Raw genomic sequence first — 13429 nt, forward strand, 5'->3', positions numbered from 1 at the left:
TAACCTGATTTCATGTGACTTCTGACTTTGTTTATTTGGTAGGGCAGTTAATACAGTTAAAAGCCACCAATTTATGACACACTATTTTTCACACATTCTTCTCAAATTGTTCTGGGAAGGAACTCGAGCCGATTCATAGATATGCAGAAGACTAAAATGTTTGTTTACGGCATTGCTATTAATAGCAGAGAGCAGAAATCTCCCTTGTTTGTCATGACATTGTGGCTGAGAAAAATAAGCCCTGGAATATTTGAGACTTTTCAATTTGATTCTGACTATTTTAAGTGATTTGTACAATTTCAATCAATTTTTCCCCATTTTATTTTGTTTAACTTCTAGCTAGAGTCGTGGTATGTTATTCTAAATGGCTCAGTGGAAATCACCGATTCTCATGGAAGAAGTGAAATACTTTGTATGGGAAATAGTTTCGGTATCTCTCCCTCTTTGGAGAAACAATATATGAAAGGAACTGTTAGGACGAAAGCAGATGATTGTCAGGTAAGGATGTGCTTCAAGAGCACTTTTGGTTATTTCAGTTCAACAAGAGAGTTTCTAATTTGGCCAGATTGAGAGTATGCAATGATGACTATTTCCTGGGCAACTGTGAAACAAAATGAAATAATTAGATCATCTCTTTGAAAGCAGCTGGGCTCTTGACACTGGTAATGTGTGCATGTTGGCAGTGAATAGCTATAGTTGGTGCCAGGTACATGACTAAGCTGAGAATTTGAATGCTAGTCAAGACTAGTGTTTCTGTCTGATACCTTCTTTCCCCAACTCCCTCCCTCAAAGTAAGAAAATTTCAGCAGTTTGAATGGAGTTTTCTGAGAGGTAGACAAAATAACCTGTTGAGAGTGAAGAATAATTGTTTATCCATTTTTGATTTAGGGATGTGGGCATGTCATGCAAGATCAACATTTATCACTGATCCTTCTCGAACTGTTGCTGTTTAATGGGGCAGCTTAGGTGTATTCAAATGTTACAATCACAGTGTACTGCATAAAATTTTAGGATAATTGATATTCAGAAAATAAATCTAAACAGTCCTTCTCATCCTACAGTCTCTAAGATTTGTTTGCAGGTTTATTACTGTAACTATTCTCAATAAGTAGTAAATCTGTAATGACAAATCTGAACTTGCTACTTTCCAGTGCTATAAGCTAAGATCTGAATGACAGCTCATAATTCCTTTATTGCAGGTTAAGCCAGTTTCTTGGTAGGTTTTGATTCAGATGCATTTTAACCAGATCAGGGAAGAGTTTTACATTCTATGTATATTTATGTCATTGAGCACACTGAGATCACTATCTTTAATGATCAGCATTAGGTCTTTTAAATTTTGTACCTAATTTAATTTTTGTAGTTGCAAGATGCTGTCGTTCTTAAACTCTGAAGTAACAGTATACTAACACGGCATTTTATTTAGATATGATCAATGTAATGCTTTGTAGCTAGTAGCAATTATGAGTATCTGCAGGGCAGAATTCTGTTCATGCAGTTAGGTTTATTGTACTCACTTTATGTTCTGTAAGCCTTGCTTAGCAGTAAATATACTGCTAAGTTTCGCGCACCAAGCATGATAGAAGTGTGACTTTTAGATCTTCATGTTTATTGATCATCATCATAGCCTAGTGATTGGTGGAATTTCCTGGTGCTATTGTGTGGTGATGACCATACAATAGGTTGCAGGAAAACTGATTTATCTACTGGTAACCTTGTCCATTTATGCTATCTTTTATATACTCTGACAATAATCAGATTTAAATTTAGGGATGGCTTGTCTTGTTATGGTTGCTTTCCTTTATACTTTAATGTGCCAACAATTAAGAAAATGCATACTATTTTATAGTCTTTAAGTAGCAAATTTAGTTAAATATGATTATCTGGTGCAGGATTATCTTGTAAACTAATTAGTATTAGTCATTATATCTGTGCAAAACTTAGATATGCTGTGTCCCTAAGTTTTGCAAAGCTGACTTTTATTTCTAAAAGGTGCTTAACGTGATCATTTTTTTTCTCTCTGTCTACCTTACGATAGTTCGTAAGCATAGCTCAGCAGGACTACTGCCGCATTCTGAATCAAGTAGAGAGGAACACTCACAAAGTTGAGGAGGAAGGGGAGATAGTAATGGTGAAAGAACACAGAGAGCTGGACCGTAGTGGAACAAGGAAAGGACACATTGTAATAAAGGTAAATTTGGGTAAAATGTTTCCAGATAGAACTATTTGTTTTTTTTTCCCCAGTGACTTTACTATAATTGACTCTCCCGGATGTGAAGTAAATTACTTAGAGCTACAATCTTGATATACCATGAAAATAAACTGTTACGCTTTCTGTAGATACTGATTCCCAGTGACCAACTTGATATCTTCTCATTTTCCTTTAAGTTTTGACACATTTACTGCAACAAGCAAACTAAAAACAATATCCATTAAACATTGCCTCGTCGGCAATTAGTACTCTGAACTAAGGTAACCCTCATTAATGTTATAATGTGACTAATACCTATGTGCATATATGTTTTGACAAAACAGTCTCCACAGGATAACAGACTTCACAGTTAACAGTGTGGAACTCTGTCCCCAGAGAGTTGTGGAGCATAGTTTGCTCCAGACATTTAAAGAGAAGGTTGATAAAATAGGGTTCAGAAAAGATTTATCAGGATGTTGCTGGGAATAGAGGGTTTGAGTTATAGAAACAGACTGGGACATTTTTCACTGGAGCGTAGTAGGTGAGGGGTGATCTTAGAGGTTTATAAAATCATGAGAGGCATAGGTGAATAACAAGGGTCTTTTCCATTGGTTGGGACAATTCAAAAGGTTTGGATATATTTTTAAGGTGGGAGGAGCAACCTTTTTCACACAGACAGTGGCCCATGTGTGGAATGAAGTACTGGTGGATGCAGATATAATTAAACATTTAGAAGACATTTGGATTAGTACATGAACAGGAAGAGTTTGGAGGCATATGGGCCAAATCCAGGTAAGTGGGACTAGTTTAGTTTGGGAACATGGTCGGCATGGACTAGTTGGACTGAAGGGTCTATTCCTGTGCTATATGACTGACTCAAGCCAACACAAAAGAGGACATGAGGAGTGGGACAGATCAGCCATGATCTCGTTGAAAGGCAAATGTTAAGTTGCTCTTTCGTCATGGATGTTATCTGACTCTGTGATTTCCAGCATTTTATGTTTTCAATACAGATTCCAGCATCTGCAAAAATTTGCTTGTTCTATTGCTTATGTTCTTATTATTGTTAATCCTTCATATATATTGTATTATGTTTACATATGTTAGACATTCTGGTGGACATCCAATTGTTTATATAAGCTGATGGATCCAAGTCTCTCTCAGTAGTCCCTATCTCTTGTTACTATGGCCATGTATCACAAATAAGCTATTTGCCTTTCACTGCAATAATTGTTATTTTTAAAATGTATTAATTGAGCTGTCTTTAACGCTGAAGTCTTAAAGTTTCAGTGTCAGCAGTAGTGTTAATTCTTCAGCTTGCCACATAGGTATATTGCTTTCAATGTAACTGTTTTCATCAGCATACCCTCTCGAGGGTCAGTTTAGCTGAGTTGGCTGGATGGCTTGTTTGTGATGCAATTCCCACACTGGCTATGGTTACCATGAAGGATTGTCCTTCTCGGTCTCTCACCTCACCTGAGGTATGGTAGCTCTCTGCTTAAGTTACCACCAGCTATCTCTCTCTCATAAGAGAGCACTCCCTCTTTCTGGTAGGAGTATGGCAACTTTATCCACCTTTTATTTCAGTACATTATCTGGTTACAGGCACATACATCTCTGTATTGTTTCTAGAACTAGCTAAAATATGAAGATTATGCTGATCCACAGAAATACAAAGATTCATTCCAAGATGTCCTCTGGTCTAAAATGTTGTTTCTACCGAAATTAACACAATTTCATACAAGTTAGGCGGATTAACTTAAAACTGGCCTAAGAATGACTTAAACTCCCTCAGATAGTTTTCTTCTGTCACTTCCTTTCTTGCTTTTCATTTCACAACATATTTATTTTTGAGAATCATGTAACAGATCTATCAATAGATTGTGATTGTAAAGCATGTAGCTAATTGCAGTGAATAGTACAGATGGCTGAGGACACCAAGAGAACTTGTCAGCTCTACAAATTCATATTGTACCAAGGATCTTTTCTATGCATCTTGAGTAGTTACTTTATTGCCTCTGCTAAAAGATGACACCTGTAACAATAAAGCAGTCCCTCTGTACTATACTGAAGTATCATCTTGTATTGTCTGTTGAAACATCTGGACTTGGGTTTGAATCTGACCTTTCACCTTTGATAAGAGTGCTCTCACTGAGAGAAAGACAAAACATTAGTAGACTTGGTTTTATGTAAAAAATAAAGATTTAATTTGCATGATACCTATACAGTGCTCCATTAGTTAGAAGTTGACCTTTAGTCTTGCTAATTCATAATACTGAAACCTAGCAGCTTCTTAACATACACTGAAATGCATACGAATGTACAATTTTGTGAAAAAATTTGGTTTTCAGCATTTATATAAAAACATGTTTGATTTGCTGATGCTTGTACAGTGCTTCATTAGTTTAAAAATTAAGTAACAGTCATGTTCGTTTGTAAACCTAAAACATGACATCTTCTTACATACTTGATGTGATGCATCCACACTTTGGGCCACATATTTAATTGTAACAGTCTGTAGGTAGAATGTATTGATTGATCTATTTTCTCTGTTGAGTGAAGTGCCATCCCCACTTCCCTGATAATTGCAGAGAAGGAGAAAATCAGAAAGGTCAGCAACACAACTGAGGTAAAAACAATGATTGCAGATGCTGGAAATCAGATTTTGGATTAGTGGTGCTGGAAGAGGACAGCAGTTCAGGCAGCATCCAAGGAGCAACAAAATCGATGTTTCGGGCAAAAGCCCTTCATCAGGAATAAAGGCAGAGAGCCTGAAGCGTGGAGAGATAAGCTAGAAGAGGGTAGGGGTGGGGAGAAAGTAGCATAGAGTACAATAGGTGAGTGGGGGAGGGGATGAAGGTTGATAGGTCAGGGAGGAGGGTGGAGTGGATAGGTGGAAAAGAAGATAGGCAGGTCGGACAAGTCATGGGGACAGTGCTGAGCTGGAAGTTTGGAACTAGGTTAGATGTGGGAAGGGGAAATGAGGAAACTGTTGAAGTCCACATTGATGCCCTGGGGTTGAAGTGTTCCGAGGCGGAAGATGAGGCGTTCTTCCGCCAGGCGTCTGGTGGTGAGGGAGCGGCAGTGAAGGAGGCCCAGGACCTCCACGTCCTCGGCAGAGTGGGAAAGGGAGTTGAAATGTTGGGCTACAGGGCGGTGTGGTTGATTGGTGCAGGTGTCCTGGAGATGTTCCCTAAAGTGCTCTGCTAGGAGGTGTCCAGTCTCCCCAATGTAGAGGAGACCTCATCAAGAGCAACGGATGCAATAAATGATATTAGTGGATGTGCAGGTAAAACTTTGATGCTCCTCGGATGCTGCCTGAACTGCAGTGCTCTTCCAGCATCACTAATCCAAAAGCAAGATAGCTGAACTGACTTCAATAACATTCCTTTACTTTTCCAGGGAACACCAGACAGACTCATTAGACATCTAGTTGAAGAACATTCCATTGTGGATCCCACATACATAGAAGATTTCTTATTAACATGTAGAACATTTCTGTCAAGCCCCATGGAGGTTGGAGAGAAATTACTGGAGTGGTTTAAGATTGATAGCCTTCGGGACAAGGTTAGTGTCAAGATTAAATTAGTTTCTAGTGAATAAAGTGGAAGTATAAAAATGGATTTTGAAGACTTTTTTGTGTATTTGGATGAACTGCCATTTTGTGTGACTGTATGTCGTGACAATAACATACAGCAGCTATCTGTAGTAATGAAAGTATGTAATTAAGTTTATTTCAAACTCCTGAGCATGTTTTATGACTTGTTTATTTTATGTGAGTGTGTGTGTGTGTATATATATAATATATATATATATATATATATATCTTCTGAATTCCAAATAATTATGTTTCAGGTCACGCGAGTTGTGCTCTTGTGGGTGAACAATCACTTCAATGATTTTGAAGGAGATCCTGCCATGACCAATTTTCTAGAGGAATTTGAAAATAAGTTGGAAACTGCAGTAAGTATGTAAATTGAACTAACACAAAAGTACTACTGGCACATCAGTTAACATTTTGGCATGATGAAAACAAAGTACAGAAGTAAGCTGTAGGATGATTAAAAATAGCAAATATCACATCAAGTTAAGCACAGCAAGTTAAATGCATCACTAGTATGAGGAAGAGGAAAATAGAAAATGCATTCATTGGTCGAACATGAACACACCTGTATATAGTATTGGGAAGGGATTATAATAACATACTAGAGTTTATAATAAAACATATAAACTTGCATCATTTTGAAAAACCTGTGGTTATAGAACCGATTCAAAGTTCCAAACAAGCACATTCATTGCCTACAAACAATAAGATTTTTTTTCCCTATTGTCGTCATTCCCTATTTTGTTGGTACTTTAATTATGCTTTCCATGTGGCATCAGTGAGCAATAAATGGCTCAAGCTTCACTCTTGTAATTTATGATGTCATTGAACCTCAGTAGTAATTGTTCTTAGATGTCTATTGTTTTTTTCTAAGTACTTGTCATAGAATGCCGTTAATATAGTTCTGATCAGATCAATGACATAATGTAAGACTTCATTACCAATCCCATCCCTGCCCTCTAACTGTTTCTCCAAACACCATTCTATTTACGTTGTTAATTTTCACCAAAGTCAATTCTTTTGTTCTATTGGTCTGGTTAATAGCATTAAATATCAAGTACACTTGTTGACTTTTTTGTTTAAATTAATGAGATCTAATAGCAACAATAGATTGCAAAGTTAGATTAATCAATGCTTTTGTGCCTATCTCTGCCTCATGCCAGAACATATACTACACTGATGCATCAAGTGCCTCATATATTGCTTAATCATACATTATTGCCTGAATAAAGAATATTCTTGTTTTAATAGACTTGTGCAGCTAGTTTTGAACAAGTAGTGCCTTTGTAATAGTCGCTAACAAGATTAACAACAGTTAAAACTGAAATATAATGAAATAAATTAAAGCTAGTTACATAGCTGGTTGATTTTTAAATACTTCAATTTTGAGTTTTGGATGGATTATAAATCATTTGTTCTGTCATAAGTATTCCATTTGAATACTTCGATTAGAGTAGCAACCTACAATAACTGTCAATTACTCATTGTTTTCTACCTTTACTGTAAACTGTATGTAAAGTTACTATTCAATACATATTCTTTTTAATCTACAGAAAATGAAAGGACATCTCAGGTTGTTGAATATTGCATGTGCTGCTAAAGCCAAATGGAGGCAGATAACTTTGCTAAAGCCTTCAAGAGAGTCCCCATTGTACTTCACTTTGCTTGGTGGCAGTGAGAGAGGATTTGGTATTTTTGTGGAAAGTGTGGAGACAGGCAGTAAAGCTGCTGAGGCTGGTATTAAGCGAGGCGACCAGGTAAAAACTACTGAATTTGAAAGTACAATCATTTGAAACAATTGAAATCTTTGAAGCTTGGGCTTTTAAAAATTTATTTATTTTAATTTTTGTAAATTCATTAAAATTAAATGTGTATTTTTGTCAATTGTATTAAGAATGAACAGATATTGTATGAAATTTTGAGTGTGTAAGCAGTTACTAAGTTGACATTGCTCTCACCTCTGAGTAACAAGGTTCCGGATTCAAGTCCCGCTCGAGTCTTAAAATGAGATTCAGTGAGATCTGTAGGAGATGTTCTCTTTTGAATGAGACATCAAAGTAGAGTCCCATCTGTCTTCTCGGGTAGATGTAAAAAGTCTCAGGGTACCATTTGGAGGAAGAGCCAGGAGATTATCCCTGGTGTCCTAGGGATCCTTCCTTCCTGATCAAGGGCTTTTGGATTTTCCTGCTCCCCGGATGCTGCCTGACCTGCTGTGCTTTTTCAGCACCACTCTAATCTAGACATTGGTCCTTCAGTCAACATCACATCAAAAGCACATTTTCTGGTCATTATAGCATTTCTGTCGTGGAAATTTGCTATGTGCATAATAGATGCTGTATTTTTTGAATTCTAACACGTTCTTTAGTCGCAAAGCACTTGGAGACATCCAGAAAACACTATGTAAATATAAATTGTTTTTTAACTAGACTATCTAACCATACATATGCAACCTTATTTATACTGGGCATGGTCGCTTGTGTTTAAATCTTCCCTTTGTTCAGTTTCAAGAATGAGAATTATGTGTATTTCATATTCCCTTAAAATTTAACTGCAAATACTTCTATGAACAATGTGACAATAAGTATGAAACAAGGGAAGGTAATACAGAAAATTTAACTGTAACCTTGAATTTATACCCTAACAACATTTTGTATTCTGTTTGAATAATCAGTTTAGACATGGCACCTTACTATACATTGCTATGACAGTACCTAAGTCCTACCTTAGATAAGACACTTCACTTCTACTTGGAGCAAATCTATCTAGATTTTAGCTGAGTCATATGAACTGGAAAACCACAAGGATCAAAAGATGAATTACTCATGCAGAACTAGCTGATCTTGGACAAGATGGGTTGTATTAATTCTATAATTAACCCCAATTAACTAGGTCTAGCGAGACATAAAATCTGCAGCATTCTTCAGGTTTCTATGTGGAAAATTCTGTTGAAAATACAGTTTGGAGGAGGGAATAATGAGGGGATGCCTGTCGTGAGAGATTGAAGTTCTGCTACATTAAGGCAATGTGTAATATTCAGCCGATTGCTTAATACACGAAAGAAGAAATATTTAACTCTATGATAAGTAATTGGTCATTGGCATGATTGCCTATTGATGATGCAGCTAACAAAATGCAAGCAAAGGGGGAAGTGTGTGTTGATTCTGTCTTTCTTAATATCAATAAAAGTTTTAAAACAAGTGACAAATCTATTTCAGATTATGGAAGTAAATGGACAGAACTTTGAGAATATCCAGTTCACAAAAGCTCAAGATATTTTGAGAAATAATACACATTTGTCTATCACTGTGAAGACCAACATTTTTGGTGAGTGCATATGAACTTTCAATATAATCAAATTAATTAATACCATTAGTGATATATGTAACTTGAGAGTTATTGAGTTAGTGTTTTTCTTCATGCATATGACTACAAATCTTATTGAATATGGTACCTTATTATATCCTGAGGATGTCCCAAAGGGTTACATTTCAAATGTACTACTTTGGCAGTATGTTCACTTTGCAAGGTTTTGTTCTGAGCACTTAACACTTTCAATTCAGAGTCAGAAGGTTGTGTTCTGAAGCTACATGATAAAGACTTGAGTGTGAAATCACAAAAGGTGCTTGAGTTTCGTAATGAGTGAATGTTAGTGTCTTTTGAATGATAAACTGAGACCCAGTCTGCACAATCAAGGTGAATAGAAAAAAAAATATGGGTAGGTAGGTACTATTCAAAGTTTCTTTGATGCTATGGTCAATATTTTCCTTTTCTCCAACAAACATGCAAATTGTTTATTTAATTTCTTTTTGAGGAACTTTGTGCTAATGGGGCATTCTATTTACTGACCCAACAGTAAAAAACACTTCACAGGTACTTTTTGTTGTGAAGGTTGTTGGAATGACTGAAGGATCTGAAACATGTAAGGTGAAGCAAAGTTTTTTCTTCTTCGTTTATTCTAGAAAATTGTGTCATGTTCAGAGATTTTGTAGTGACAATAAGACCGAAGTTTAAGCAAAGTTTTCATCACCATTACCTCAGTAAGGATATGGGGAAATTAACGACCAGAACCTGCTCAAACTACTACCAAACAAATGATCTCTATCTTTCCTGTTTCCAATTCGTTAATTCCTATTAGTCCCCTTTCTTTGTTTTCAAATTACAAGTAAATTTGTGATGAGAAAAATCATCTGCTGAGCACTCACCCGTATGTTGCACTCCTGAACTGCATTAAGAATGGATCTAAAGCCTATGTAACTTGTTAGAAGCCATTCTACTTAGTAACTTCAAAGACCTTGATACCTACTCACAAAGTGTTTGAATGTTGATCTTTGTTCCCATGTCAGATGTGCAAAGGTGGGAGAATCTATGGCTCTGCAAACCTCACTTTAAAGTTGTCCTCCCGCGCTCACTATTTTCAGAGTTAGTGGGGTGAGGAGCTGAATTGGAAGGTGGGCCAGGCGACTCAAGAAGAGCAGAGGCATGCTGAGTGAAAAGCTTGCTTTGAACGGTAGTGACTTATTGAACAATTAAAATTTTTTAAATGCTTCCAGCCCCAAACCCCATAACTCATCATGTCTCATGCAGGCTATCAAATACTCACCTTCCATCCCCATATCCTTTCATACCCCAATGCCAATTTAGTTCCACTCCTCTTCCCCCACTCTATCCTACTCATTCATGCCATCTAATATCTACTAGAAATTAAGTGCACAGGAGAAAACATCAACTTCTAGCACTTAAAGTTCTGTATTAGTGTGTTGATGCTGATTGACAGGATCAGCACTTGCTGGGAGTTCTTTGTCAGCTTTACAGTTCTAAGGCGCTATATAAAGTCATAAAATTTAAGAGCAGAAGTTATTCTGCCAATTGAATCATCTCTGCCATTCAGTGAGATTATAGCTGATCCGATAATCTTCAATTTCTGTTTTTGCACTTTCCCAATAACTCTTGGATCACTTACTGATTAAAAATCTGTCCATTTTAGCTCTGAATATACTTAATGACCCAGCCTCGACAGGCCACTGTGGTAAAGAATTCCACAGATTGACTGACCTCTGAAAGTGTCATACCCTGACAGGTCCGTAAGAAACTGAAACTGAACTAGTCCTAGGGGTGTCATTAAGCAATTTTCACTTAGCTCAAAGACTCCTAGTACCACTCTATTTCCTTAAGTATCCACCCACTACTTTGAAAAGTAACATAACCTTGTGCAGCTAAATATACACCACCCAATCCCACTTAACCTCCAAATAGAAAAACATTCCTACTTGCTATATAGCACTATCCAACTACCATTTTCCAATTTATAGTCCAGAAGGAAAAAATAATGAGGTCCTTTACAAACAGACATAAGTATCATAATCTGGATTGATTATGTTAGAATGAAATACTGCCAAATTATTACATTCAATGGAAATTTGGGATTTTACCTCCTTCTTTAAGAAACTTGTTTGAACAAAAAGCTTTTGGACTCAGCAATAGCATTTCAAACATTCGTCTTAATTTTATGAGGGAGCAACTTTATGTACAAATGTGGGTTGTCACAGAGCATTGAGTGCATGTTCACAGTGTTCTTTTCCTAATCTCTGATCCGCTGAGGAGAAGCAGTTGAACTCTTGACAAAGGGATGACTTCATATAGACTCAAAAGTTTAAAGAAAATTGTGACTTGATCAGGAACAGTGAATATTGTAGCTTGTTTAATCTTCCATCTACACTAGAGTTATATTATGCTAAAAATGGCTGTATGGTGGGTGAGGATCAACAAACAGGTAGTAACTGAAGACAGGAGTTGCCAAAAATTGATATTTGGGAAGAAGGGTTTTGAACTGAGCAATTTCAAGTCGAATTATTTGACTGTGGAAATTTATTTCTGCTGTTAGCAATTATTGATTGTTCTCCTCTCTGCAGTTTTTAAGGAGTTGTTAAATAGACTAATTCAGGAGAAAAAAAACGGGGCTCCTCACATTCCTAAAATTGCAGAAAAAAAGGGGAATCGTTACTCGCATCCAGATTTGCACAGAGATGTGGAGCAAATGTTTCCTTCTGAGAAAAGTAACAAGAAGATGAAAGCCAACACAGTATCAGGTGGTCGCAACAAAATTCGGAAAATACTTGACAAGACACGTTTCAGCATCTTGCCACCAAAACCATTCAGGTAGGTCGAATATTTGAGTCAGATGAATTTATAATGAATTTTTCATTAATGGCTGACTATCTTTCTGAAAATACCCAGTTACAACCAATTCTAATTGTTAATCTCTATGATTTGAAATACATACAGGACAAATAATGGAATCAAGACTATCTAATTGATCTCATTGTACTTATATTATGAAGCTGATGCTGAGCAAGTATCAGCATGAGAATCATTGAAAGACACTGTCCAACCAAAAAAATTAAGTGTTTGATGATTATTGAATACTTTGAATGCTAAACATACAAATATATGAAGATCTGAATTATGACCATTGAGCTCTTCAAATCTGCTTCATCATTCAATAAGATCCTGGCTGATGTGTTTGTGTGTTACATTCCATATTCCAACCTACCTCGATTCCCAGTTAACCTTTGATTTCCTTGTCTAACATGAATCTCTTTTCCTACATTCTTAAAAATATTCAATGACTATGCCTCCACCACCTTCTGAGGCCAGTAATTCCAAAATCATACTACCCACCAGATTAAAAACAAAATTCCTTTCATCTCTGTCCAAAAAAGGCAGCCCTTAATTTCGATAACAGTTGCACCTGGTTGTGGACTGAACCACAAGAGGAAATGTTTTTTTACATTTACCTTATCAAGATCAATCAGGATTTTTTACAATTCAGTCAAATCCTCCCTTGCTCTTTTAAACTCCTGTGACAATAAGCTTAGTCTTTCTAAAGCTTCTAAGCAAGCATAATCTTTCCTTATTGGCCAAGCCATTCATTCCAGTATCTATCTAGAAAATCATTGCAATGTCCTGGGTGGAAGGTTTGTACGAGTTGTTCAAGAGGGTTTCAACTAGTATGGCAGGGGGATGGGAACTTGAGCTATATACTGGAGGTGAGAGTTGATGGAAATGAGGCAATAGCAAGAGGTAGCACAGCCAGTGGGAAGGAACTTCCTGGGAAAGAACCAAGGGATCAGTTAAATTGTGTTTGCTTTAATGCAAGGAGTATCAGGAATGAAAGTGATGAGCTTAGAGCATGGATCAGTACCTGGTGCTATGATGTTGTGGCCATAACAGACGTGGGTTTCTCAGAGGCAGGAATGGTTGGTGGATGTTCCAGGGTTTAGAACATTTAAAAAGAATAGGGAGGGGGGAAAAAAGGAGAGGGTGTACCACTGCTAATCAGAGAGGGTATCACAGCTACAGAAGTTACCCATTGTCGAGGAGGGTCTGCCTATTGAGTCAGTATGAGTGGAAATTAGGAACAGTAAGGGAGCAGTCACCTCATTAGGGGTTTACTATAGGCCCCCCAATAGCAGCAGGGAGATTGAAGAAAGCATAGGTCGGCAGATTTTGGAAAAGTGTGAATGTAGTAGAGTAGTTGTAATGGGTGACTTTAACTTTCCCAATATTGATTGGAACCTCCTCCGAGCAGATGGTTTGGAAGGAGCTGTTTTTGTAAGGTGTGTTCAGGAGGGTTT

At 37.0% G+C, this 13429-nt stretch overlaps 1 protein-coding gene across 9 annotated transcripts in view; it reads left to right on the forward strand.

The window, feature by feature from the left end:
- LOC122556577 (rap guanine nucleotide exchange factor 6-like) overlaps positions 1-13429 on the forward strand; it is a 375201-nt gene that overhangs the window by 272489 nt on the left and 89283 nt on the right. For all 9 annotated transcript variants that reach the window (XM_043703419.1, XM_043703411.1, XM_043703415.1 and 6 more), the window contains 7 exons: positions 340-498; positions 2039-2191; positions 5594-5758; positions 6047-6154; positions 7349-7552; positions 9011-9119; positions 11705-11951. In XM_043703419.1, coding sequence (XP_043559354.1) covers positions 340-498; positions 2039-2191; positions 5594-5758; positions 6047-6154; positions 7349-7552; positions 9011-9119; positions 11705-11951 — 1145 coding nt within the window. The remainder of the gene's footprint in view (positions 1-339; positions 499-2038; positions 2192-5593; positions 5759-6046; positions 6155-7348; positions 7553-9010; positions 9120-11704; positions 11952-13429) is intronic.

This window comes from Chiloscyllium plagiosum, chromosome 14 (assembly GCF_004010195.1).
Source record: "Chiloscyllium plagiosum isolate BGI_BamShark_2017 chromosome 14, ASM401019v2, whole genome shotgun sequence".
In the NCBI taxonomy this organism is placed as follows: domain Eukaryota; kingdom Metazoa; phylum Chordata; class Chondrichthyes; order Orectolobiformes; family Hemiscylliidae; genus Chiloscyllium; species Chiloscyllium plagiosum.